This window comes from Panthera pardus, unplaced genomic scaffold (assembly GCF_024362965.1).
Source record: "Panthera pardus isolate Hobbes unplaced genomic scaffold, ASM2436296v1 HiC_scaffold_25, whole genome shotgun sequence".
In the NCBI taxonomy this organism is placed as follows: Eukaryota; Metazoa; Chordata; class Mammalia; order Carnivora; family Felidae; genus Panthera; species Panthera pardus.
In genome coordinates this window covers 36,362,445-36,389,537 of record NW_026526821.1, presented here as the reverse complement: position 1 = coordinate 36,389,537, position 27,093 = coordinate 36,362,445, and the positions used below count along the sequence as shown (strand labels likewise).

The 27,093-nt window shown below is 41.2% G+C and overlaps 1 protein-coding gene across 1 annotated transcript in view; it reads right to left on the bottom strand.

Moving 5' to 3' along the window:
* SLX4IP (SLX4 interacting protein) overlaps positions 1 to 27,093 on the bottom strand; it is a 176,633-nt gene that overhangs the window by 41,125 nt on the left and 108,415 nt on the right. The window contains exons 3-4 of the mRNA XM_019462516.2: positions 24,815 to 24,904; positions 20,747 to 20,867 (exon numbers count right to left, since the gene is read on the bottom strand). Coding sequence (XP_019318061.2) covers positions 20,747 to 20,867; positions 24,815 to 24,904 — 211 coding nt within the window. The remainder of the gene's footprint in view (positions 1 to 20,746; positions 20,868 to 24,814; positions 24,905 to 27,093) is intronic.

The window sequence follows — 27,093 nt, the reverse complement described above, 5'->3', positions numbered from 1 at the left end:
CACTTGGGACTTGAAAATACTGGACAGTGCAGTGCTTTGGAGTCCCTGAGAGGGAGTCCTGGAGATGCCAGTGAGGCAGTGGAGCGGGATGTGAGTTTCAAACTGATACTCACCTAAGCAAGGGCATCAATGCCCTGTATTTCCTTCCATCTTGTGCACTGCACCGTCTGTCCCACTTCCTGCCCTGGCCTCATCTTCTTCACTGGCTTGCTATGTTTGTCTTCATCTCTTCTCAGTGGCATACCTCTCCATGGCCTCTCCCATCACCGAGGTTCTACAAGAAGCTTCTCCTGCTTCTTCTCAGGGTTTTCCTCCACACCAGCCCTGTCCACACCTCCTGTCATCACCTCCCCCCTCCTCAGTCTTGCCCTGGGGTCTACTCAAGCTTACTCTCCATGGGTCTGCTTTTCCTGGTCTACCTGCCCTACACCCCTCCACTCTGCTGATTCCCATCACTGAAACCGCTTCCCACGCATTGGAGCAAAAGCCTTACTTTCTTCTCAGCTCTCTTCTGAAAATACAGCTTTTCTAGAAAAAAGTTCTCTGGGCTCAGGAAAAATAGAAAATTCCTTAGAAACGGAAGGAAGGCCAATATTGTTAAACAAGTTTGGGCTGCACATCTCTGTCTGGGAATTACGTTAGTCAAATAACATAAAATAAATATCACACTGATGGTGAGCTGCTACTGAGGGAGCAGGATGGCAGCACATGGGAGCAGTTCCATACAAGTGAGACATTCTAAAAGTAAAGATTTTACTCTTTCTGATCCTGTAAATGATCTGAGTAGAGGAGTTATAGGGACTGGTGTGAATACAAAATGAATGCCTTTTTTTCATCCTGTCAAAAGCCAGATGTTCCTCTAAAAATAATAATCAAACCATAGTCTTACAACTCGCCCTACCTGTGCCTCTACTACATACAAGAACTATGTGAAGCCCCAGGTACGTCACAAAAACCACTCAGCTCCTGAGGGGCTCAACTGAGGTCAGAGGGAGAGACAACAGTTAAAGGATGATGGTTACAATGTAAGTGCCACAACAAAGACCTGCATTGGGAGCTGTGGGGGCCAAGAAAGGGTATGTCTCACTAAACAAGGGAGAGTAACAAACTAAAGTGGGGAAGGCCATCCCCAAGGAAGGGAAGCATCTAAGCAGAGCCTGGAGGCATCAAGAGGACCATGCTGGAAGGGCTGAGAATGGTGGGCACTGCAGGCATGTCTGTGTCAGACCACAGCTGGGAGGCAGATGAGGCTTAGAGTTCAGGATGAAGAGATGAAGTACAGGGGAGAGATGGGGAGGGATAAGCAAAGGTGCTTGGACTTTGACATGTAGTCAGCTTTACAGCCTAAAGTAAAGGATTTTAACAGGAGTTACTGAGATCCATTAGCATCCCCAGTCATACCTTACAAATACTGATGACTCACTGTGGGTTTCCATTAATATGAAGATCTTGACTAAACTGAGGATCACTTTTTTCCTCACTGATTTGGTTAAAGTGGAATACAGTTGATGAATTTGTCGAAGAGTATAATTTAATCTAAAAATCCTAGAAAAAATCTTTGGCAAAATTAATATTTTATTAATTCATTAAAAATAAGGTGTATATAACAATTTTAAATGATGTTTACACTGATTAAGTTAAAAGAGACACTTGATCCTGATTAGTGAATGCCAGCTTTAACCCTGCTGGGAAAAAAATAACATAACATTACTAGAAAGCTAATTAAAATAGGTTGGTACTGGCCTAAGGACAGACATGTAGAAATAGAACTGAAAGTCCAGAAATAAATCCTTGCGTTTACTGATAACTGATTTTCAATAAGGGGGCCAAGACAATTAAATTGGGATAGAAAGATCTTTTCAACAAATGGTACTGGGAAAAATGGAAAACCACATGGAAAAGAACAAAGCTGGACCCTACCTCATATCATACACAAAATCAATTCATTAACTCCAACTAGATCAAAGATACAAATGTAAGAGTTAAAACTATAAAAGTCTTAGGAAAAAACACAGGCATAAATCTTCATGGCTTGGGATTAGGCAATGGTTTCTTAGATATAATACAAAAAGCACAAGCCACAACAACAAAAAATTGAATAAATTGGACACCATCAAAATTAAAAACTTCGGTCCATAGGAGAAAAATTTTGCAAACTACCTATCTGATAAGGGACCTGTATCTAAAATATGTGAAGAACTCCTACAACTCAGGGCGCCTGGGTGGCTCAGTTGGTTGAGTGTCTGACCAGCTCAGGTCATTATCTTATGGTTCATGAGTTTGAGCCCCGCATCAAGCTCACTGCTGTCAGCGCAGAGCCTGCTTCAGAGACTCTGTCCCCTATTCTCTGCCCCTCCCCATCATGTGCTCTGGCTCTCTCTGAAAAATAAATAAAACATTTTAAATAAATAAATAACCCCCTACAACTCAATAATTTTTAAAAAAAGTCAATTTAAAAATGAACAAAAGATTTGAATAGATGTTTCTCCAAAAAAAGATATATAAATGGCAGATAAGTACTTGGATACAGGGTAAACATCATTAGCCATCAGGGAAATGGAAATCAAAATCGCAATCAAAGCCACTTCATACCCACTAGGATGACTATAATCAAAATGACAAATAACAAAGTGTTGACAAGAATGTGGAGGAAATGGAATCCTCATACACTTTTGGTAGGAATAGGAAATGGTACAGCTGCTTTGAAAAAGTCGGAAGTTCCTCAACATATTAAACACAGAGATGACAAATTACCCAGAGATTCCATCTTTAGGTATATACTCATGAGAAATGAAAATATATATCCACACAAAAACCTGTGCAAATATTCATAGTAGCATTATTCACAATAGCCAAACAGTGCAAATCCAAGTGTCCCTCAACTGATGAATGGATAAACAAAATGTGATATATCCACACAATGGAATATTATTTGGCAACAGAAAGAAATGAAGTACTACCAGTAAATGCTTACAACCTGGATGAACATTGAAAACAATATGCTAAGTGAAAGCCAGTTATGAAGAACAACATATTGTAAGACTCCATTTATATAAAACATCCAGAGTAGGAAAAATCAGTAGAGACAGAACTAAATTGGTGGAAACTCTGGGATGGGAATGGGAAGGATGCTGGGGTAAAATGGAGAGTAACTGCTAATGGGTATAGAGTTTCTTTACAGAGGAACAAAAATGTTCAAAAAGGGGTTCTGGTGACAGTTGCACAACTTTGTGAATATATAAAAGCCAATAAATTGTAAACTTTACCTTTTAATAGTTTTTTTTAAGTTTATTTTTATTTATTTTTTTGAGAGAGCGAGCAAAGGAGGGGCAGAGAGAGAGGGAGAGAGAGAAAATCCCAAGCTGGCTCCACGCTGTCAGCACAGAGCCAGATGCGGGACTCGATCCCAAGGACCGTGAGATCATGACCTGAGCCAAAATCAAGAGTCAGACACTTAACTGACTGAGCCACCAGGTGCCCCTAAACTGTATACTTTAAATGAGTGAATTGTAGGGTATGTAAATTATATCTCAATAAAGCTGTTATTAAACAAACAAAAAAAGAATGGGATAAAATGCTATTCAACTAAATTGGTGGGAACTGTCAGTGTTCTTAATTCTGAAATCCCCAAATCAAATAAGAAGAATGCTTTCCTCTAACTGAATATGTCAGAGACTTCTAAAATGGGGTATATGACTGGTTGATCATGCTGGTGAATGCTAAGAGGCTACACAGAAAAAATGTTCCCCATCATTTTACTAGATTCATCAAATGCCATCTATGAGCTTTTGATGTGTGAATTCTATAATTTTCCAATAGTAGGCCTCCTTGCCCTACAGTTATCCTAATTAAATTTCACTGGTGTCTTTTAAGAATACCATATACAATTCCAAGTCCCCGAAGTTTATTCAGTCTAATTTTTACTTTTCTAAAATACTAGAGGAATGGGGTGTCTGGGTGGCTCAGTCGGTTGAGCGTCCGACTCAGCTGTGCTGACAGCTCAGAGCCTGGAGCCTGCTTCAGATTCTGTATCTCCCTCTCTCTCTGTCCCTTTCCCACTAGTGTGCTCTTGCTCTCTCTCTCTCTCTCTCTCTCTCTCAAAAATAAACATCAAAAAATTTATTTTTTAATAAAATAAAATACTAGAGGAAAAAATGATTTAATAAGCTGGAAATGGGGGGGGGGGGTGGGGAGCATGAAAAAGCTTCCTCATAAGAGAACTATTTATAAACTCTATACTTTTGCTATTAAAAAGTATTTTACTAAAATAAGGATAAACTTGCACACTGCAAAAATTTTAGTCTTCCAAAAGTTCACATTACCTTGAAAGGAAACCCAGAAGCTGTTTTATTTTCAAATATATCTTAAGAAGAAAGATTTCCTAAGTGTTTCAAAAATGTTTTCTATTTAAGAGAAGCCTTTACAAGTCATTCTTTAAATAATGAGAATTTCTTTTCCCCCAAGGGAATAATTTCTACTGCAGTGTTTCTAAGAATATACAGGGTTAAAACCGTGTAAAATAGATTTTCTCACAGTTAGGGGAGAGTGAAACACCGCAAATAGGAAACCAGACAGCTCGGGGGTCAAAACACTACACTTCCAGGTCAGACTTCTGGTTGCAATTAAGTAAAATTCCTGCAAATATTTGTAAGGAAATCATATTTTTGGTGTCTCCTTTCAGCCCTTGTAACTTCTTACTTTCTTTAACAGCAACTTGTATTTGTGGGTATATACATATGTATATTATTTATTAAAGACACACAGAAATACAAAAAAACATAAACATTTAGGTATATAACACACCAACCTATGACCCCAGAATGGCAATTTGATCTTGGACTCAAAGGTAAAATGAGCATTTGTTCTAGGCTTCCATTTTTTTATGTTTCAGATTATGCGGACCCAGTTTTGTTTTTGCTTGACACAGACATGGATAATTTGGTTCTCAAGACATTTTACAAAATAGGTTAAGCCAAGTTTCCCATTAGATTGCATGGTTCATGATCAAATAGTTAAATTTGAATCTGACTGGAGTTTTGGCTGTAAGTAATAACAGCACTGTGTTAGAACAACAAATGTAAACAAGGTCCACAATTAAATGTACCTGAGTAGTTATTAAATATGCTTTCTACTCAACTCCCTGGGAATAGCCCAGAAGCTCACAGCACTTCAAAAAAATACCTACCTCAGAAATCTGTGGTGGATTCACTGACAGACAGATATTCCCTGTTTTAGGTGTTATTACAGTGAGTATAAAATTATTTTGATTAAAAACAATTAAGCAGTAAACTGAGAATCGTAACCATAAAAAAATATTTTCATTTTAGATTTTCCACTTTCACTCTATTAGGGTGACATGTTAGGGAATTTGAAAATGAAAGCACTCTGGTTTTTCATCATCATTTGGGTTGTAGTCCCCACAATTCCCAAGGTATTTAGTTAGCGAATCTCAGTCCCAAAGTGTTAAACCACTGCATGTTCTCCTGAACAAGGGCCTCTTCGCTCGTCTGTCCTCTGTACCCTTTTAAAATCAAAGGGTTTTTACAGATATTTAGACTGTTAGATAACTACTATTTTCTCTCTCAAGCTTCTTAATGGCTATTAAATATTAGTGATGTGAAACTCAATTACTACAAATCTTAAACTCTTGGCATGTGACTGGAGAGCCCAGCCAAAGGAAAAGAATTTAAAGGGAACAGACAAGTTGGTAAGGGCTACAGGCACTTCCCAGACATCGGAAGGGTACTGCTGTAGCATAATGCACATAAAACTCCCAAGAAATGAATAGTACATGCCAAGGCAAATAGTTTCCACTCTACCTTGTCATCCCACACATTAAAAAATTATATGCAACCCCTAGGAGAAAAGGCCACTGCTTTATGAGTGGCAGCGGGAGGGTGGGGCAGAGGCGCTTTTCCTCATTAGTATCTGCCCAACACAGGAGAGGTGGACACTTGTTACGACTTTATCTGGGAGGTACCAAAAGAAAGTGGAGCTTCACAAGAGTCTCACTAGCCTTGTGCCCCCCCCCCACCTCTCACCTCAATATATAAGTGCGCAAAAATCACTTGCACAACACAAAGCCAGTGCCACATGGAACACGTTCCCAGAATGCTGGGAGAAACCACAATTTTCACTGGGTGAACCAGAGAGAATTACAGGCCTCCCATTCAGTTGTCACCATTAGAAATAAGGTGACAAAACAGATCCCCAAAAGAAACGTTGTGGTTTTTTTGTTTTGTTTTTTTTGTTTTTTTTTTTTTAAATCTCAGCCCTGTTATCAGTTGAAAGGCCAGTGACTTCCTCTTCCACCCCTTCTCCTCCCCCTTCTCCTCCGGACCCCAGAAGAGCAAGAGTGATGACCAGTTCTACCTGACCACCAAATGGAATCTGCCTTTGGAATGAATATCTGGTAATAAATCATCAGTCTTCACAGAACTGGTAAATAGGCAGGGCTTTCAGCCAACTAGGACAACTCCTTAGGAAAAAAAAAAAAAAAAAAAAGGTCTTGCAATCACCGTTTGATGACAAAGATCTTTCTGGAACGCCAGAGTCCCAGGGGATTTGGTAGACTGGTTTTGAACTGCCCAGTTCCGGAATATGCAGAAATGTGGGAGCCTTGAGTCTGAATGTAAATGTGAACATGCAGACTCAAAAGGAATACTGGAATTGCATCACCAGGAAAGCAACAGAACTGGCTTTGTAACGTGAAACTAAGCAGTGGCAATATGGACCTTGTTTTATGAGGGAAAAATCATTGTCTTTTTGGTGTGCGTGGTAGGAGGTTAGGGGAGAAGGGTAAGGTGGGAGAGATGGAAGCAGCTTACTCACAGGCCAGTAGGATCAATCCAGTAAGGTTCACGGTAACACTGGCAAAGTTTTCCAGGTGGTTGAACTGAAGTGTGATAACCTCTTGGTGTGGCAGAAAGAATCCTAACCTGTTTTGAAGCTTTGTATACTGTGGGGGGGGGTGGGGGGGGGTGGGGGGGGCGGGGACTTTTGTGTGTTTTAATTTCTTGTAAAATTGAAAAGTGAACAAAAGATCGGCCATTGAAACTGGCAATTTCCACAACAGGTGACTGTAACAAATGGAAATATTAACGCTTAAAGGGTTTAAGGATTTTGTTTTCTTGCCATTTATTACAACAAATGGTTAGCAAAGTCTCCCCAGATTTTGCGAATGCAAAGCATCTTGTGTTGTCGGTCCTGTTTTTAGCACACTTTTAGTAAAAAGTGTAAAACTTTAAGTCCTGCAAATTGCCCCTTCCTGGAAAAATCATCTTTGCTGACACTGTGGCACATTCACCAGAGGGCTTAGAGGCACTTGCTTTCATTACTGCCCTTTAAGCTTCTCATGTGGATGAAAGCCTAGAAAATGTTTTTATTGAGTACACTATGGGAAGAAATGTAAATAATAAGCAAAGCTATTTAAACACATGTGTAAAAAGAAAACACATGTTTCCACTGCGCCCTAGGACAAATCTAAGGAAATCCATTTCTATTTGTAAAGGGCTGCAAATATAAAAAAACAATGCCTAAATATTAAGAATATTTACCAGAACAGTAAGTAATTGAAAATGTGTTGTGCTGTTTTTCAAACCACGCAAGGGCCCAGTTCTCCCCCTTCAGTCACCCAATGTCTGACTGCCCTAGTCTGAGGACCCCTCCATGTCTGCTTGTGTGACTGCAGCCCAGCTCCGCGGCCACAGCTGGTGTGCGGGACAGGAGCGAAGGCTAACACTCCATGGGAACAGCTGACAGATGTCAAAAGTGGCCGCTGCAGTGAGCAGTGTTTGTCAAGGGCCTATGCTTTCTCAGGGTTAACAGTTGTTGGATGTACAGTAATTTCTACTGTTGTTAATGTGTAAGGATGGATGGTGTTTCACGGCAAGTTTCCCCTGTCTTCTTGGGAAATGCCTGCCACTTTATGTGGAGGAAGGGCTGGGCTCACAGGGAAAAGGGTTTCACTTGCAAAATTTATTTTAAATAGGAAAAGGCCCTGTTTTCAATGGGCTGGGAAAATAAATACAAACCAAAACAAACTGCACATATACAACTTTGCACTCATGGGGACGCCGGAGAGCAGGGCTCACAATCAGGCCTGTGTCTGAAGAGCAAAGAGAAAGCTTTCTTTGGCAGGTACCATACACTGGGCGTTGGGGAAAGGAGGGGAACATTTCTCAGACAGAGGGAAGAATAGGAAGAACTTGCTTGTTTTGGCGATTCTTGCCTTTTCTCCTCTGGTGTGAACACCCACTGATTTCCTAACATGGTGGTAATGTGCCCCACCACAGAATGCTGCGTGGGTGTGGATGAAGAGAGAGGAAGCCTGGTAATTCAGCCCTGAACATTCGCAGAAGATACCTTGGATGCACAAAAGAATGAGCAGACGGCTCCATGCATTGGCTAAAGATGGAAGCTAAGATTTTAGAGGCGCATTCAGCTTAGAAGAAAAGCCAAAAAGAAAGCCACTGCAGACAGAAACCACAGTACCCAGGAAAATTTAATTTATTTTATGGCATTTTCCAAAGGACTGGGTTTCTTAGATGTTAAATGCAAGAACAAGGTTATACAAAATGGAATAATAGGCAGTAAAAAAAAAATTTACTGCTCTACAAACACAAAAATGTAGTGAACCTCTAATATTTAGACAATGCACTGAGGTAAGTGCTTGGAGCAGAAAGATGAGCTCTGTTTTGGGGTCTGTTTCTCCCTTTCCATCTTGTGATCAGAGAAGAGGGGATATAAAACCCAAACAACGATATTCACATTGTAGTTCAGGCAGAACTGCTCCTGGCTTTCACATGGTTAACTGAAAGACAGCTTTGTTTTCATGATTAGAGGAAAGTTTTATTAAGAGAAAACAAACACATATATACACATACACACACACTCTCTCTCTCCCCCCTTAATCGGGATACTGAAGCAGTGAAGACCGCCCAGATATCAGACAGATGCATTTCCACACCGCCTCTGACACTTACTAGCTCTGTGACCTCAGGCAAGTTGCTCGCACCCTTGAGTTTGTTTCTTGTCTTCAGATCAAGGGTTAAGAATGCTGGCTAGAAGGAGCTACCCTAAGGATCTGCCATGGGTATGCAGACCCGGCACAGAGCTGGTAGCTAGCAGGCTGAAGCTCAGAAACAGGGAACTAGTAGGGGCATGGATGCTAACAGAACCTGGGATGGGGGGCTCTGGAGGCTATGTTTAGTCCCTAGGTGCCACAGAGCCAGGACATAATGCAGCTAATCTTACACTGGGGTAGGATGTTGTTCTGACTTTCTGAAAACCAATTGAAAACTACTATTTAATAATTTGTAACTGGGGCACCTGGATGGCTCAGTCGGTTGAGCGTCCTACTTCGGCTCAGGTCATGATCTCACGGTCTGTGAGTTCGAGCCCCGCATCGGGCTCTGTGCTGACAGCTCAGAGCCTGGAGGCTGCTTCGGATTCTGTGCCTCCCTCTCTCTCTGCCCCTCCCCTGCTCATGCTCTGTCTCTCTCTCTGTCAATAATAAATAACATTTAAAAAAATTATAAAAAATAATTTGTAACTCATGACCAATTTCACCTCTACCTTTTGTTGAAGGGGTAAGCGATGTTGCAATGGAAGCATGCCCCAAAGCCTTGACAAATGAACATGTGACTGGTGAACAGAAACTACAATTTGTTCCTTTATTTCTTCCAATGCTTGCGTTCCTCCTGAGTAACAGGCTCCGCACTGGGTGATGAACAGCACAAGAGCCCTGGCCCTCGAAGGAAATGAAGTCTGTCTGGGAAGCAAGGAAGCAACTGGACTGGTAAGTGCTGCTACTGCTGAGGGTGGACTGAGCACATGGGAAAGGGTGGAGGCAGCTCCCAGAGAGAGGTGCGCAGAATCAGATAGAGCTCCTCAGGAGGAGTGACACCCAGGCACAGGCCTGCAGGAGGAGGAGGAGATGACCCACCAATGTGGAAAGAGAAGAGAGTTGCAGGGAGAGGAGGGCAACATGTGTAAAGATGCAGAGGTAAGAGTATGATGTTCTGGGGCCTGTGAGTCAGGCTGCAGTGACAAGTTGATAAATGACCACAGAAGCTCTCCCAAGATTGCCTGGCCAAAGCCATCTGGGACCAGCGACTCCTCTCCCTCTTGGAAGAGAGGGGCTCCTCTTGAACTTGGCCTCCCATGGGTCCAGTTGTAGGTCTAGCAAACTCTATAAGCACTGGGCAGTTGGCTTGCCTAGCATTCTCCTGAATAGCCAGACCGCTTGGTGCCTGAATCTGGTACTAAAATGTTTGCCACTGTGCCAAGTGATTGCCCTATGTTCCCCCAGAACGCTCTGCACAATGCTGGGGGGCCAACATGGAGAGGACACTACTGCCAGGCCTGTTCCTGGGCAGGCAGCCACCTTGGGGCATGAGAGGTAGTTGCTGAGAAGGCTAATGACCATGACAGACATGGTGTCTACAGACCATGAAAGCCCAAGAGTGGATGTGTCATCTGGTGACTGGATAGCCTAAAATCTGCAGTCAACTAAGGCCCATGGCTGGCCAAGTCACTTGGTCCACTAGAGGGCCACAACTCAGTAGTAACCTTGGGAGGAACTCTGTCAGTGGCTCAATCCACTGACATCTTTGGCTTATTGGTTAACAGATATGTGCATAACTCCGAATAAAATGGAAAGCATACTTTAGGCCCTAAACTGTATGCTATAGGCTGAACTGTATCTCTCCAAAACTTCTATGTTGAAATCCTAATCCCCAGCACCTCAGAAGGCAACTGTATTTGGATACAGAATCTTTAAAGAGGTAATTAAGCTAAAATGAGGTCATTAGAGTGGGCCTGAATCCAGTATGACTGGTGTCTGTATTACATAAAAGGAAAACAGAACACAGATACAAATAAAGGGAAAATCACGTGAAGCCAAAGGGAGAAAATGGCCACATCTACAAGCCAGGGAGAGAGGCCTCAAAAGAAACCAACCCTGCTGACACCTTGATCTCAGAATTCCAGCTTCCAGAACTATGAGAAAATAAATTTGTCTAAGTCACCCAGTTGGTGGTAATTTTTTATGGGAGCCCTAGCAAATTAATACATTATATAATAGAAAAAAAGTCTAGGTCTGGTGAACAGGGGCCTGACTTGGGCTACCTTGAAGGAGAGCCACAGCCTCTTACCCAGTCCCCAGATTTGACTCAGTTCTCAGAACTGTATCTCCTTGAATAGAAAGCCAGGCATCCCTCAAGTCAGGACTATAAATCTTTCACTTGGGATGTACAGCTGTTTACTACAGTTCCTGTGCAATGAGAAAAGGGGAATAACCAGAATTTTTGAGAATGATTAGACACTGGCTCTGAGACAATGCTAATTCTTGGGGTTCCAGATCTCCATTATGATCCCCAGAGTGTGATAAGTAGAAACTTGTTTCAATTAATCTCCCAGAGGGTCCAGCGGGTCTGTGAAAATCTGTACTTCTCTTCTCATTTGATGAGTACATAATTGGGATAAACTTATCCTGCAACCATGTTGGACTTGGACTAAACTTGGACTCCATGTCTCATGGAGTGCTACATAGTAAGGAAAAGCCAAAAAAAAGTCTCTGGAGTTCCCTTCCCCCATCAAAACCAAAAGCAATACTAATCCCTGGAAATCAAAGAGTTCATTCTGTCAAAGAGTTCATTCAAGTTTTTGCACCCTGCAACTCTTACTACTAAGAAATAAGCACAAACACTTGTAGGTATGTTTGTGTTTCTTTGACCTAATTAAATGACCTGGAAGAGTGACAGCTTGAGTGACCCGTTTATTAGCAGATAAAAATTTGTGCCTGGCTAATCAATGGCTCTGCTCAACAGGATAGTATCAACCAGAAGCGAATGAATGCAATGATATAACCTCATTTGGGGTGGAGAAACAAAATCTGTCCAGTGGGCAGAATGTTCAAGAGTACACTTTGGGTCCATTTGGCCTGTAAGGAAAAATAGCCTGAAGAATGTATGTGTGTGTATGTGTGTGTGTGTGTGTGTGTGCATGCACACACACACACACACACACATTCATTCACCCATTCACTGGTAAGAACTCAGAAGGACTGGTGACAAGGACATTTGGGGAAAAGCTACGTGGAGTGTGTGTGAAAGTATGTGTACCTTATGTGAATGTTCTCCAAAAGACTCCATTAAGAAGTTCTTGTAATGAGCTGGACAAAATGACCTGCACATGGATGTTGGCCAGCCTCTTACCCCAGGTGCCATTTTATCTGCTTAAAGGGCTCGTGAGCCATGTGGCGTTGGTGGCAAGGATGAATATTATGCTTGGACTCAACAACATGGACTTAACCTCACCAACACGGAGCCCTGCCAAATGCCAAATCTACCAACAGCAACAATTAACAGGAGTCTCTCTACCAACTCTCTTATTGTAAGAAGATGGCCCCATGGTCAGTGGTGGTGGGTGATTATAATGGACCTCTTTCATTACAGAGGAGACAATACTTTCACTGGAATGGACCCTTTATTTGGGATTTGGATGTGTTTTCTATGTCTGCCATGTTTTTGGCAGCCACGTCACCCACGGACTTACTGAAGGCCTCACTCACTATCACCGCCACAGTGTTTCTGACCAAGAAACTCATTTTACAAATAAGCGAGTATATTCATAAAATTCAATGGTCCTACTAAGCAACCAAGCAAGGATCAAATGCAGCTGGCCTTACAGAGTGGTAGAAGGGTCTACTGAAAATTCAGTTGTGATACAAACTGGGGTGAAGTCCTAAAAGATCTACTACATGCTGTGACCAGAAGAATAATATGTGTTCCCTTGGCAAGAATTCCTGGAACCAGGGAGTGGAAGTGGGAAGTGACCACCTCAGCAAAAGCTCGCTTTCCATCCTCATGACTGTGCTTCATTGGTATTCAAAGGAAGACTGGAACAGAGAGGATAACAATGACCCAGGCTGAGGGTTAAATGTGCCACATAACTCCAGGTTTTTTACGCCATTAGACAAACAGACCAAAAGGGGAGTAGAAACGTTGGCCCATAATGACACAACAGATGCAAGTGGATAAAACACGGGGAGTATAACGGCTCTATCTAGTGGCGCATTTCCAGTGTTAAAAGTTAATGAGAACTGTGGCAACCTCAAAAAGGCAGGACCACCGCTGGCCCAAATCCCAATGAAAGTTTGGATCACCTTGCCAGGTAAAGAATCCTGATCAGCTGAGGTACTGGCTAAGGGCCAGGGGAATATGAAATAAATGTTAAAGGAAGGCAGATACAAACACCAACTATTTATTGCAAAAGTTAGAATGGTGGCATCTTCCTATCCTGTCATCCTCGCTGTATCGTGTATATATTTATATGTTAACTAAGTTTTTTAGCTTTGTGTTTCCTTACTATTCTATGCAAGGTATGTAAACTTCTTAACTTAGTCAATAAATTAACAAATGTGAGCTGTGAATGAACATCACCCAGAAAGCCTGGGTTTGGACTAGGGCATGAGACTCTGGGTTCTCTCTGTCTGCGTGCCTGTCTGTCTGTCTGTCTGTCTGTCTCTCTGTCTCAAAGGAGATGCTGAGCTTACTTCCTCTGCCGTTGGGAGAACTGTGTCTTTAGGCAGAAGCCTGTTGTTTGGAAGTTTGTGGACGAAGGAAGCCAAGAGGAAAACTTGAATGGTTATTTTGTAACTTGTGTCCACTCACCAAAACTTCTGATCATCCTCCCTGGGTTTTGGCAACTTCCCGCGTTGTAACATCTCACTTTGCCAAGGGAAGAGACAAACATTCTGCCCTTCGTGGCTTACCTGCAAGCAGGGTACAGCCATGGGACCTAGTTTCACATTGCAGTGGCTCACAAGGGGCAGCATGGTGCTGTGGCCACGTGCCCGGAAATCAATCTTCTTCAGACTGGGGTGGAGGTTGATACCCGGTCTTGACTGTAGCTGAAATGGCACATGTACCAAAGCCATCCTCATCTCATGGCTGACGCTTTGCTGCCTGTGTGCCTTTGGAGGCCTCCCACAGGTACATCCTGTGAGCTATCTAATAATGTCTTTAATTGACTCTGCTTAAGAACGAGACCCATTCTGCTAGTCTCAAGCAGAAATGAAATTAAATAAAGGATATTAGGCAATTAAGGTTCCTGACCAAAGAAAGTTTTAAGCTGGACACTATCACAGTTTTGTTTTCGAAAGACCACTCTGGCAGCAGAGGTGTAGATGAATTGGAAGGAAAATCAGGAGGCTGTGGCAGTAATTCAAGGGCTGATTAAGAAGGCCTTGACCAAGGAAGGGACAATGGGAACAAGAGAAAAAATTAAGAAGAAAAAGGCAAACAACCCAATACAAAGATGAGCAACAGCTGTAAATATGCAGTTTAGTCAATATGTACATTAAAGTGAAAGACAAAAATCAAAGCACAGCATCTCCTTTTCTGATTTTTGGCCTGTCAAACTGGGAAAAATTAAAACACTGTAATACCTAGCACTGGCAAGGCTAAGGGGAAAACATTAATGAGACAGAATTGACAGAAATCGACAGTGAAGTCTTTTAAAAAACTTTATCACAACATTAATTTTTACTGAATCTGTTGAAATGACAGGTGACTTTAAAAAGATGAAGCTATCAGCAAATGTCTGTGCTATGCTGTCTGCTGAGTTTGTCAATACTTCCTGTGGTCCTTTATATTGTAAGATTAAGGAAATGGTCTCAAAACCATTTATGCTATTTTTTTATAAAAAAAAAAAACTCAGAGCATGAATAATACTAAATTTTATCTGAGTAATCAGCAAGGTTACCTAGAGACTTCAGCTCAGCCAGCACTGTGTGCTGAGTATCTGTACTGTGATGAGGCACATTATTGTCACATGGATCTAGAAATAGAAAAAGGTAAGAAACTCATGCAAATGAGAGAAGTTTTCTGCTTTACACAAAAGCATAAACCACTCACATTCATCCAAACCACCAAACAGTAACGACAACTCTATTTTCAGGGAACATGAGACAAAGAACTGGATACTGAGGAGGAAATAGGCAAGGCCTTACGGTTAGTGGCTTTGAAATTGCTCTTGAAAAAGGCATTTAAGTAAGATTATGGGAACAGCTGAGAACAGGCAGTTAGATAAACGTAGAGAGATGTCTTTGGCTCTGAGGCAAGAGTAAAAGCACGTATTCAGATTCCACTTTTTTGTGGCGCTGTTAATAAACAATATAAGGTGGCAGTATATCAGTGCGTGTATCCACTTCGTCCCTGCAGGTACACACAGCCTAGAGCAAGATGAACCTCTTTGTGAAAAGGAACCTTGTGGTAGACACAGATGAACAATGCTCTTTCCTTTTGGAAATTAACCAGTGAGTATGAAGTTAAACACCTATAACCAGAAACAGAGTTATCTGCTTACGCTCTAGAGTTATGCAGCAAAGTGAAGAAGAAAAGTGGTTCTGTGGGTGGCAAAGAATCGATCTTTGCCAGTGAAGGAGTGGGAGAAAGGTAAACCGATTATAACGCAGTCACAGTACAATGTGACAAATACATTAAAGGTGGTAAGTGCCAGAAGAAGACAAACTGAGGAAGACTTTGGAGAAGTAATATTTAAGTTGGGTCTTAAAGGTTAAGTAGGAGCTTTCCAGACAAAGGTAAAACCTGTAAATGTAAAGGCAGAGGGATAAGGAATGCAGGCTTGTGGGAGACAGGAAAGTGAGTAGCAGGAGGAGACAAGGCAGGATGGGGAGGTTATGGAAACCCTTGACCTTACTAGGAAGAGGAAATATATAACATGTGTGTAATTTATCATCTGTACAAGCATTTATTAAGTACCTACTGCAAAGCAGAAAATGTCCTCCAAGCTGGAGACACAATGGTAATAAAAGGGGCAGAGCCTGTCTTCAGGCGGCTTACATGTCTGTGGAGAGACAGACATTCATGAAATGGTGTTCAGGATGCTTGTGGGCCTATAACAAGGAGACCTGTCTCCAGGATAAGCTTCCTGAGGAGTGATTTTGAGCAGAGAGAAGACTGAGCACAGGGAAAGTAGAGACCAGGGCTCCAACATGGGCAGAGGCAGCAAGATGAGTAGAAGAATGGAGATTAGGAAGAAAGGAATTAAGCTGCTATGACTGGAGCAAGAAAGAAGGAAAAAGTGAGACAAGATGAGGCTGGACAGGCAGCTACTCGAAGGACCCTAGCTTGCACCCTTGGAGCCTTGGGGAAGAGGTTCACAAGACCAGACCTCTGATTTTAAGGGATAACACGAACTGAATGAAGTGTGAAGAGCAGGCGAGGCACTGGCCAGAGCAGGCGCAAGGAAGCCAGCCAGGGGGCTGCTGTGGGGGCGCAGGTATCCAGGGGAGGCGGGAGCAGGGACTGCTTGCTGGCAGCAAAGGAGGGGACTGGCTAAGGTATGAACATCACAAGATATGCTCCATTAAAGATTAACTGTTACCAGAAGTAGAAAGGAAAGGGAAGATAGTGCTTTCGCTCCAAGTTAACTTTCAGCGAGGAATACTTAACACAGCTTTTCTCCTACAGAGTGAACAATACAGCGGTGCATTATATCATCTTGCCTCCCTCTGGCACTCACTACTTATCTCAGTACAGGGAAGCCAGTGCTCATTCCACAAGTGGCCAGTCACTGGAGGCTCCAAGAGGCAATCCAAGAGGCAAACGCAGGCTTCTCCTTGTTTGTGCTTGCGCAGTTAAATAAACCAAGTCAAAGGCAAATGACAAACTTGCAGCATATAAAACATACAAAGTATTCATATCCTTAAGGAGTATTTATAAACTAATAAAAATATGAACATTAAAATAAAAACATTATAAAGAAATTGAAGTGTGCAAACATGTATATCATCAGGATATTTGCTGTACTGCTGTTTATGACAGTGTAAACACTAGATGCAACATAAATGTCCCACCAATAAAAGAGAGTATGGATATTTAATGGAATACTACATACATTAAAAATGGTGATGTGAACCCTGCATGGCCAAAACAATTCTGAAAACCATTAAGAAAGTTGGAAGACTCCTATTTCCTAATTTCAAAATTTACTACAAAGTTATGGTAACCAAAACAGTGTGGTACTGGCATAAAGACAGACATCTAGAACAATGGAATAGAACAGAGAGCCCAGAAATAAACTCTCACATTTATTTATTTATTTTTTTAATTTTTAATGTTTATTTTTGAGAGAGACAGAGAGAGACAGAGAGACAGAACATGAGCGGGGGAGGGGCAGAGAGAGAGAGGGAGACACAAACCAAAGCAGGCTCCAGGCTCTGAGCTGTCAGCACAGAGTCTGACATGGGGCTCGAACTCATGAAGCGTGAGATCATAACCTGAGTTGAAGTCAAACAGTTAACCAACTGAGCCACCCAGGCACCCCTAAACTCTCACATTTATGATCAAAGATTTCCAATAAGGGTGCCACGACCACTTGATGGGGGAAAGGACAGACATTCCAACACATGGTGGTGGGACAACTGAATATCTACATGCAAAGGAATATAGTTGGACCATTTCCTTAAAATTAACTCAAAATGGATCAAAGACATAATGAAAAGGAACAAAACCTATAAAACCTATAAAGCTCTTAGAAGAAAACACAATTTTTGAAAAGCTTCATGTCACTGGATTCGGTAATGAAGCACAGGTGGCAAAATATGAAATACATAAATTGACTACATCAAAATTTAAAATATTCGCACATCAAAGGACACTATTGAGAGTGAAAAAGCAACACACAATGGGAGAAAATATTTGCAGGTCATATACCTGATAAGGAATTAATATCCAGAATATATAAAAGAACTCCTCCAACTCAAAAACAAAAAAGCAAACAACCCAATTAAAAAACAGGCCAATGACACAGACAGACATTTCCCCAAAGAAGATATGCAAATAGTCAATAAGTACATGAAAAGATGGTCAAAATCACTACCCATGAGGGAAACACAAATTGAAGCCACAATAAGATACCACTTCACAACTGCTAGGATGGCTATTATCAAAACCAGAGAAAATAAGTACCGGCAAGATTATGGAGGAACTGGGATCCATTCTTGGTGAGAATGTAAAACATAGTCACTGTGGAAAACAGGATAACAGTTCCTCAAAAAAATTAAACCAATAATGACCATATAATCTGGCAAGTCCACTGTGAGGTATACAGCCAGAGACTCAGAAAGCAGGGACTCAAAGAAGTATCTGAACACAAAAGTTCATAGCAGCATTATTCACAACAACCAAATGGTAGAAATAACTCAAGTATCCTGTGACAGATGAACAAGTAAACACAATGTGTGTGTGTGTGTGTGTGTGTGTGTGTGTGTGTGTGTGTGTGTGAATACTATTTGGCTGTAAAAACAAAGAAAATTCTTGGGGCGCCTGGGTAGCTCAGTCGGTTGAGCGTCTGACTTCGGCTTAGGTCATGATCTCACAGTCTGTGAGTTCGAGCCCCGCGTTGGGCTCTGTGCTGACGGCTCAGAGCCTGGAGCCTGCTTCAGATTCTGTGTCTCCCTCTCTCTCTGCCCCTCCCCTGCTTATACTGTCTCTGTCTCTCTCTTGAAAATAAATAAACATTAAAAACAAAGAAAATTCTGATAAATGCTATAATAGGGAGGTACTTTGAAAACATTATGCTAAGTGAAAAAGTGAGACACCAAAGGATAAATACTGTATGATTCCATTATAGGAGGTACCTCAAGTACCTAAATTCATAAAGTCAGAAAGCAGAATACTGGTTACAAGAGACTAGGGAAGAGACTGATGGGGAGTTACTCTTTTTTTTTTCTTAATATGACATTTATTGTCAAATTGGTTTCCATACAACACCCAGTGCTCATCCCAAAAGGTGCCCTCCCCAATACGCATCACCCACCCTTCCCTCCCTCCCACCCGATGGGGAGTTATTCTTTAATGGGTAAAGGATTCCAGTTTGGGACGATGAAAAGTTCTGGCAATAGAAAGTGGCAGTGGCTGCACAACAACGTGAATGTACTTAATGCCACTAAACTACACACTTGAAAATGGTTACAATGGTAAATTTTATGATATGTATAGTTTACCGCATTAAAAAATTTTTTTAAAAATGGTCATGTACATGTTTTAAAGGATTTCTATATTATGTTAGGTGAAAAAAATAGGTTATAAAATTGTACAGAATGATCCCTTTTCTGTTTAAAAACAAATTTCTTAAAAATATATAAAATAAAATAAAATAAAATAAAATAAAATAAAATAAAATAAAATAAAATAAAATAAAAAACTTCTTGCCCACATGAGCCCAACAAAGACTTTGATTTTCATCTTGGGGCCAGAACAACACACAACACATGTACCCTACCAGGCTGGAAAATTGAGTATTTAGCATTTTCCACTCAGTAGTAGAGGAAGGCAGGGGAAGGGCTAGTTGAGAATCAGTACTGACCACGCCACGTGCACGCCAGAAATGGAGGTCTGAGAACCTTCCCTGTTCCTTCTCCTTTTGTACAAGTCAGAAAATGAAACTAGCCAGGTCTGTTGGAGTACAAAGGATGCAGGCTCCTATGGCTTTTCTCAAGCTTTATCCTACTACTAAGTGAAATTCCAGAAAATGTCACCTAACACAAAATTGTTTAGACTGAAAATTCCATTCAAGGCTTTGAGTTTGGGTAAAATTAATCTGTCTGCCTACTTATCAGCTGTGCCCAGGTGAACACTGTAGTTTAAGTATGTCTACGAAGTGGGGGTGGGGGATGGGATGCTGCATTAGCATAACCTAGGGGGATGCCACGTTAGCATAACGTGGTTCACAGCAGTCCAGCCCTGTCCTCTGAGGATTAACACAAGGTTGACTGTACTTGTACCACAAGAGTGTTACGAAATGCCAACCTAAAGTGGAAAAAATTAAAAACACGGCAATGATAGGTGGAAAGAACAGTGGGCTGGGAGTGAGAAGAGCTGGATCTGGGATCAGGTTCTGCCACTTGTCACCCAGGTATGCTTTCCTTCAACAGGTCACTGAATATGGGTATCAAGCACTGGGCTAAGTAAGGCCGGGAGGGGGACAGCGTTGGGGGGGGCGGGGGAGGGATGCCAAATAAACAAGGTCATCTTGATCCTCAAAAAGATGATCTTTTATTTGGGCGAGCTCTTAATCTTGTAGACCCTCAGCTTCTTCACCTACAACTCGGACATTACCATTCTCAAAGTGTTGTTAGGAAATAGTGCAGGACAGTTCAACCTCAGTGCCCTTGATGTTTTGGGCCAGATAATGCCTTGTTGTGAGGGACTGTCTTGTGTATTGCAGGATATTTAGTGACATCCTTGGCTTCTAACTCACTAGATGCCAGTAGCTTCCTGCCAACCCCTCCGACTTCAGTGATGACAACCAAAACTGTCTGCAGACATTACCAAATGTCCCCTCCTGCAAGACTACCCCCAGTTGAGAACTTCTCAAATAGGGTGTCATATATATGAAAGCACTTAAAAAAGCATAAAACCGCAAATCAAGTCAGTATTAATGTAAATCTATTTGTAAGACTACTTGTCAAAAAAAAAAGTCCCTTAAAGTACAGTTTCCTTAGGAATGTTTTATTTTCTATTTTTATGTATTTTGCTTACCATTAAAAGCCCTCCAGGGCTTTTTGGTTAATTTTCCTTACCCAAACAAAGCATCTTCATTAGAACATATTTTTTAAATGTATCACTGTACTAACATGACAGTCAGAGTCAAACATAATTGCCATCTCTACAAAGCAGAAATTTTATCCAAAATCAAAGTACTCTGTGCCTACCTTTTAAGGTCAAGGGACTGGATCTTGTGAATTCTGTATTTGATGGCCTGTGCTGTTTACGAACTTCCAAGTACTCCTTAACTCTTGAATCAATGGTTTCTTTTAACAGTAAACAGACTTCCTAAAGCAAGTTAAAAAATGAGATATAATTCTCTCATTTAATGAAATGCAAAGAGACAACATTGTGCATATTAAAAAGTCAACACTGAACATTTCATTTCGTTTGCTTTTTTACTTAGCTGTGAAAGCTGAAAAGAATGCTATCTGTGCTCATGGGTATCACCCCAGGTTTAAGTTTGCTACTGAGGTTTGCTCAAAACCATGTTGGTTCAGTCTGTGATCTGAGAAATTCATTTAATTTCCCTCTGCTTCAGTTCCACTTTTCTAAAAGGAAGGTAAAAGCAGTGAAGTGCCCACCCTGGCCAGGCAAGACTGGATGAGGGAAGGATCCAGGAGGTGGAGCATCTCACTGTGACCCCACCCAGCCAGCAGGGGCAGCCCCGCCCACGGCTTCAGTGGACTATTGTCTTGTGAGGATGCTAGGTGGGGGAGGGGGGTCATCAGCTGGTCATCAGCTCTTCTGATCTGTTCAAGAGAAGAGGCCACAGCAATTTTTATGCGAATATTTCCCATTTTTCAAACTTGGTTCAACACTTTTCTTAACCTAAACATCCACCATCCTTCATTCATTAGTTTCTGGCTGCAGGTTTAGAAATCTACTGAAAAAGGAACAGCACCGAATGATGGGCTGAAGAGAGAACTAAGAAATCAGTAATGTGATTTTTCTTCTATGCTCTTATTGATAATGTGTGTGCCCATTTGCTTTTGTGAAAACTGCACTATATCCACCGATTAATGGTGAAAATAATTTAACTTCTCATATTTCTTTAAAGTAGATTAATATTTATTAGGCAACAGAAACACATGGTTTTAATTCAATGTCAATGTACCACAACACTAGCAAATTTCTGGAATGTGTTATTTTTTTATATATCAGTGTTACTTATGAGAAGAAAGACAAAACTCTAAAAAGTCCACCACATGATGGGAAGACACTGTCCACTTTAGGTGGCATGTAGCCAATGTAGAGAAAGGGGGGAAAAATGGCACACAAATCTAAATTTCTTATCTTCGATTAAAAACTGGTGTGTAAGGACTAATAATTCTGGTCCAACTCCCAGACTGCAGAAGGCTCAGAGTTGCCGAGGTCAACTCAAACCTGTTTCACTAATTTCTTCAATGCCATCTCAGGTTTATCTCTTATGATTTTCAAAAATTAAAACGAGAACAAAATTTTAAGAAGCCCTGAAGGGCAATGATAGCCAAACTTTTCTTTTATTGCAAATACAGACACTCCTCAACAGTAGTGAAAATCCTTGATTTAATTCACAAATGGGAATTTGTACATAAAATATAAACACTGATCTCTCTTCTGCTCTCATTTTGCAGCCCAAAGATGCAGTGCCTTGTGGAATAGAGAGAGATCCGTTTACAGTTGAGCATTCTGGCATTGTTCACACAACAGAAAGGCAGCCTTGCCCCATACTGTTGTTTTAACAATTAAAGAATTTTGCTTCACATGCAGGGTTCAACTATGACTGAGCTAGAAAATATGTGAAAGACATACATGGAAACAAAGATTGTTAAAATTTAGCCATAAATGCCCTATAAGGCTAGAACTAAAAATAGTACGACAAAAATAAAACAAAGGCCCATACAACACAAACTTTCTCCCTATAGTTACGGGGCTTTCCTTCCATGAGTCAGGTTTGACGAATGGAAGGTAGACCATGTGCAATGTGGTCAAGATAACCTAGTAACTGACCACACCACACTTGGCGAAGCATTCCCTTCAGAACCACAGCAATGCAAGAAAAGACAAAGTCCCAGCTAAACTGGACGGGCAGATAAAAAGACCACGCTGAAATCAATGAGCAAGAAGACAGAGATATACAGGGTATTTCTAGGCTAAAAAGGGCTCCAACATGCTTCCTCAAGTTTACAAATGAAACAGTTCGAGCTGGACTGTTTGGGTACAAAGACTACTCGTGCTGGACTCAAAATAAACATGGCTTTAATCCATACAATTAGTTCCTTTTTCTGAAAAGGAACTGGACATTCTTAAGACTTTCACTATATAAAGTGACTGCTAAAATGCAATCAAATTGATTGCTCATGAAATCCCAATCATGAGATGATCTAATGATAAAAAAAAAGATGAAAGCACTGAGGCACTGAATAGAGACTAAAGTCATATCCTTCCTTGACTAGCTTTTCTTCATTCTCTGTCTCTGTCTCTCTCTGTCTCGGAGCAATTTTCATGTCCGTGAACAAACTTTAAAGGAACAACTTCAAGTATATGCAGCAAACCATCTGCTTTGCTCTGAGAGGGAAGCCTGGCTTCCTGGCATAATGCTGGAGCCAACACTGCAGCCAAGCCAACACCAGCCATGTGCAGGTCCCATCGTGCTCGGACCACCTTTGCTAAGTCATGCCTTGCTGCCCGGACGTTAGGACTAGGTGGAGCGGCACAGCTGTGTGTGGCTCCCTGGAAAAACCTAGCCTCATGCTCTGGGTAGGAGGTGACTCACATATTCGTAGCTTTATTTTAAAGCCTCCAAATCAAAGGACTTGGCAAAACTGACTAAATATCAAAAAGAGAGAGCTAAGGGTGAGGTGGTAAAGCTGGAAGAAAATGGACAACAGGCTGGGTCTAGAACAGTGGATTCTAGAACGTTGTTAATGTGAGTCAAGTCAGAAGCCTTTTGGGGTGAGGTCTCCTTAAGGTGAGCATTAGTCACTTTGGGGGAAATAAAGGAACCATTTTGAACCACAGGGACATGTGGTTTGGTAAGCCAAATCTTGGAATTTCATGGAGTTGAAGTGTCGTAGGACATGCCGGCATACTAAATGCTAAGACCTGAAGAGGATAATTTATTAACCTGAATGGTAAATCCCATTATACCGAATCTTGTGCCTGCCTTCTCCCAGCTGTTGGGCCACCAGGTATCCTTGGCAATACCGTGACAGCCAAGTGCTGATTATATCATTACCTTTTGACTGAAAATGTATTACTTATAAATTTTCTTTGGGGGAGATTTTTTTTCCCAGTAATCTTCAAAAGTTGACTGAAAACAGTTACCACAGTAAAGGATTTTGGGCTTGCTTTTGTTGCCACTATCAGCAAATTCTTCTCCGTATACTACCTTTCAGTAAAACTTGTTTTTATTTCTGGCTCTAAAAAGCTGTTGTGACAAATATGGAGGACACAAAGTGCTGTAATACTCTGAAAGTTACATGAAAGCCACTGCCTGCCTCGCTATCCCTGCTCTGGAGGACAAGGATATGGAGGAGGAAGCAGAGCACGTGATGAAAGCCAGATGCACTCTCCAACCCTCTGCCACAGCAGCACTTGGGTGGGATCACGGAAATGGAGAGCCTGTGGTGACTCAGCTGACCTCTGGTCGAACTTTTTCATTTGCAGATGAGGAGACTGAGGCCCAGGAGGTCAAACACCATGCTCCCAGTCACATGACCATCCGGCCATAGGCTTCCCTGACAGACTACTGTGAGAAGGAATACAGTCCAACACCTCCACATTTACTGTCAAAGACTCATGTTAATAAAAGGATGGTAGAAGACAAAAGCGCAGACATTGAGAATTTAAGATTTAAATAAGAATTTAATCTCAAGGTGTGAAAGATCAGCCTTGTGTTCACCTCACGCCTGCTTCAGGGGCTCGGTCTGTCCTTTACAACCAGCTAGATTAAAGTCCCTCGTTGCCTGGAACAGTCACTTTAATGTCTTCTTTTCTTAAATATAAAGAGCTCTTTCCCCCAAAACAAAGAGGTAGAATATTTCTGGTTTAAATAATATAGCATATGAAATACATAGATGTGTCACTCTCTTAAGGAAAAAAAGCAGGTCTGTCATTGGGAATACAACTATTTTTCAAGGGTTAAATATCACTCAGTATTTTTTGCCAACTGATGAAAATGAAAGCTGAAAGAGTTAATATTTCTTTGAGCATCAGCTATTGCATTTAAACAGTGAAAAGTTTTGTGGTACCTCTTTCTTCTGTTCAGAAAACCAGCTGGTATCTTTGTTTGAACCTTGCGGCAATATGTGAAGATCCACCAGGACAGCAAAATTCCCACACTAAAAAGACATTAATGGCAGAGTTAGCTCACGCCCAGCAAACAATGAGAGAAAATCTCACAAATTCCTATGTGGTTGCTCATGATGAAATGGCAACAAAGTTCCCTAGTGGACAGAAATCTTAATATGGGGCAGGGCTACAGGTCATAAACCTACTAGTTTTTGCAAGTTTAATGTTTAGGGCAGAAATGCTAAGGAGAAATAGAATTTTAATCATAATAGCAAAGACAAAAAAACTGTGTCCCACACCTTCGAGGGGATGCTCAAGGCATCCAGTGGCAGCTGGAAGGCTATCAAACACTGAGAGAAGTCCAATAGGTCAGAATTGGGTAGGCTCCAGAAAGGAATGGTTCCATGGACAGTCAGGGGAATTCTTTCTTTGACATAGGAAAGAACACATATAAGCTACTGCATTTTCAAGCAGAGAAAAGGAATGGCTGGGACAGTACATTTGAGAATACAAACAGAAGCAAGGAGAGCAAGGTGGATGCTGAATGACAGTTACCAAAACTAAATTAGTTTTATTAAAATACACTGTAAAACTGTACAAATCCTGGGGCGCCTGGGTGGCTCAGTCAGTTGAGCGTCCGACTTCGGCTCAGGTCATGATCTCGCGGCTCGTGAGTTTGAGCCCCATGTCAGGCTCTGTGCTGACAGCTCAGAGCCTGGAGCCTGCTTCTGCTTCTGTGTCTCCCTCTCTGTCTGCCCCTAACCCACTCGCATTCTGTCTCTGTCTCTCTCAAAAATAAATAAACATTAAAAAAAATTTTTTTTAAACTGCTTCTTGTCAATGTTCATCAGGGCAGCCAATAGCCATGTTATGGCTACTGAGCATATGAAACGTGGCTACTGTGATTGAGAAGCTGAATTCTAAATTGTTTTTGACATTAATTTAACTTAAACAGCCACATGTGGGTAGGCGATTTGTGGCATGGCTATAGACCCTGTAAAAGGTTATAGCCTTTACACCTTATGAGTAATTTCTGCAAATCTCTGGATAATTGTGGATAAGGTAACTTAGAAAGAAACAGAAGACCAAGACTGTAGGTTGGGGATGGTCTCAGAGGCCCAAAGGGTCAGTGATGACCTACAGGAAAATGTCATTTTTGTACCTCTTTGGCTGAACAGGTTTTCTTTTTTGTTTTTTGTTTTTAAATTCGTGCTGTAATTCAATGATGAAAGGAAAATATTTTCAACGAATGGCCCAAATAGACCAAATATAAATATGGAAGGAAAATAAAATTTGACACTTACCTCATACCATACACAAAAATTAATTCGAGATGGATGATAGACCTACACATAAAAACCAAAACTATCTTGCCAAACTTGCAATAGAAAAAAATTTCTTAGAACCCAGCGAGCACAAAATATAGAAGAAAAAAATTATTAAATTGAATTCTGTAAAATTTAAAACATTTGCTCATTAAAGGACACCACTGAGCTCCTGGGTGGCTCAGTTGGTTGAGCATCTGATTTCGGCTCAGGTCATGATCTTGTGGTTTGTGGGTTCGAGCCACACATAAGGCTCTCAGGTGTCAGCACAGAGCCTGCTTGGGATCCTCTGTCTCCCTCTCTCTTTCTGCCCCTTCCCGCTTGCGTGCTCTCTCCCTCTCTCAAAAATAAACATTAAGAAATTTTTTTAAAGAAAGACACCATTAATAAGATGAATATGTATGTCACAGGCTAAGAGAAAATATTTATAAATGCATATATCTGACATGAAGGACTGGCATCCAAAATAAATAACTCGTACAAATCTAATATTTAAAAAAAACAAACAACCTAAGCTTCAACAGATACCTCACAAGATAAACAAACAGCTAATAACACATGAAAAAGTGTTCAACATCAGTCATCAGGCAAATGTAAATGAAAACCACCAAGAGATACAACTACATACTTACAAGAATGACTAAAATTAAAAAGATTGACACACCAAATTTGGTAAGGATGTGGAGCTCCCCAAACTTTCATGCATTGCTAGTGGAAATATAAAATGGTTCAACCACTTTGGCAAATGGTTCGTCAGTTTCCTTTACTTAAACACACATTTAATTTACAGACTGAGCCAGCAATTCCACCTTAGGCACTTACCAAGAGAGATAAAACATGTGCACAGGAAGATTTGTACGCAAATGTTCATAGAAGTCTTATTCATAATAGCTAAGACAAGACAGAAGACAACC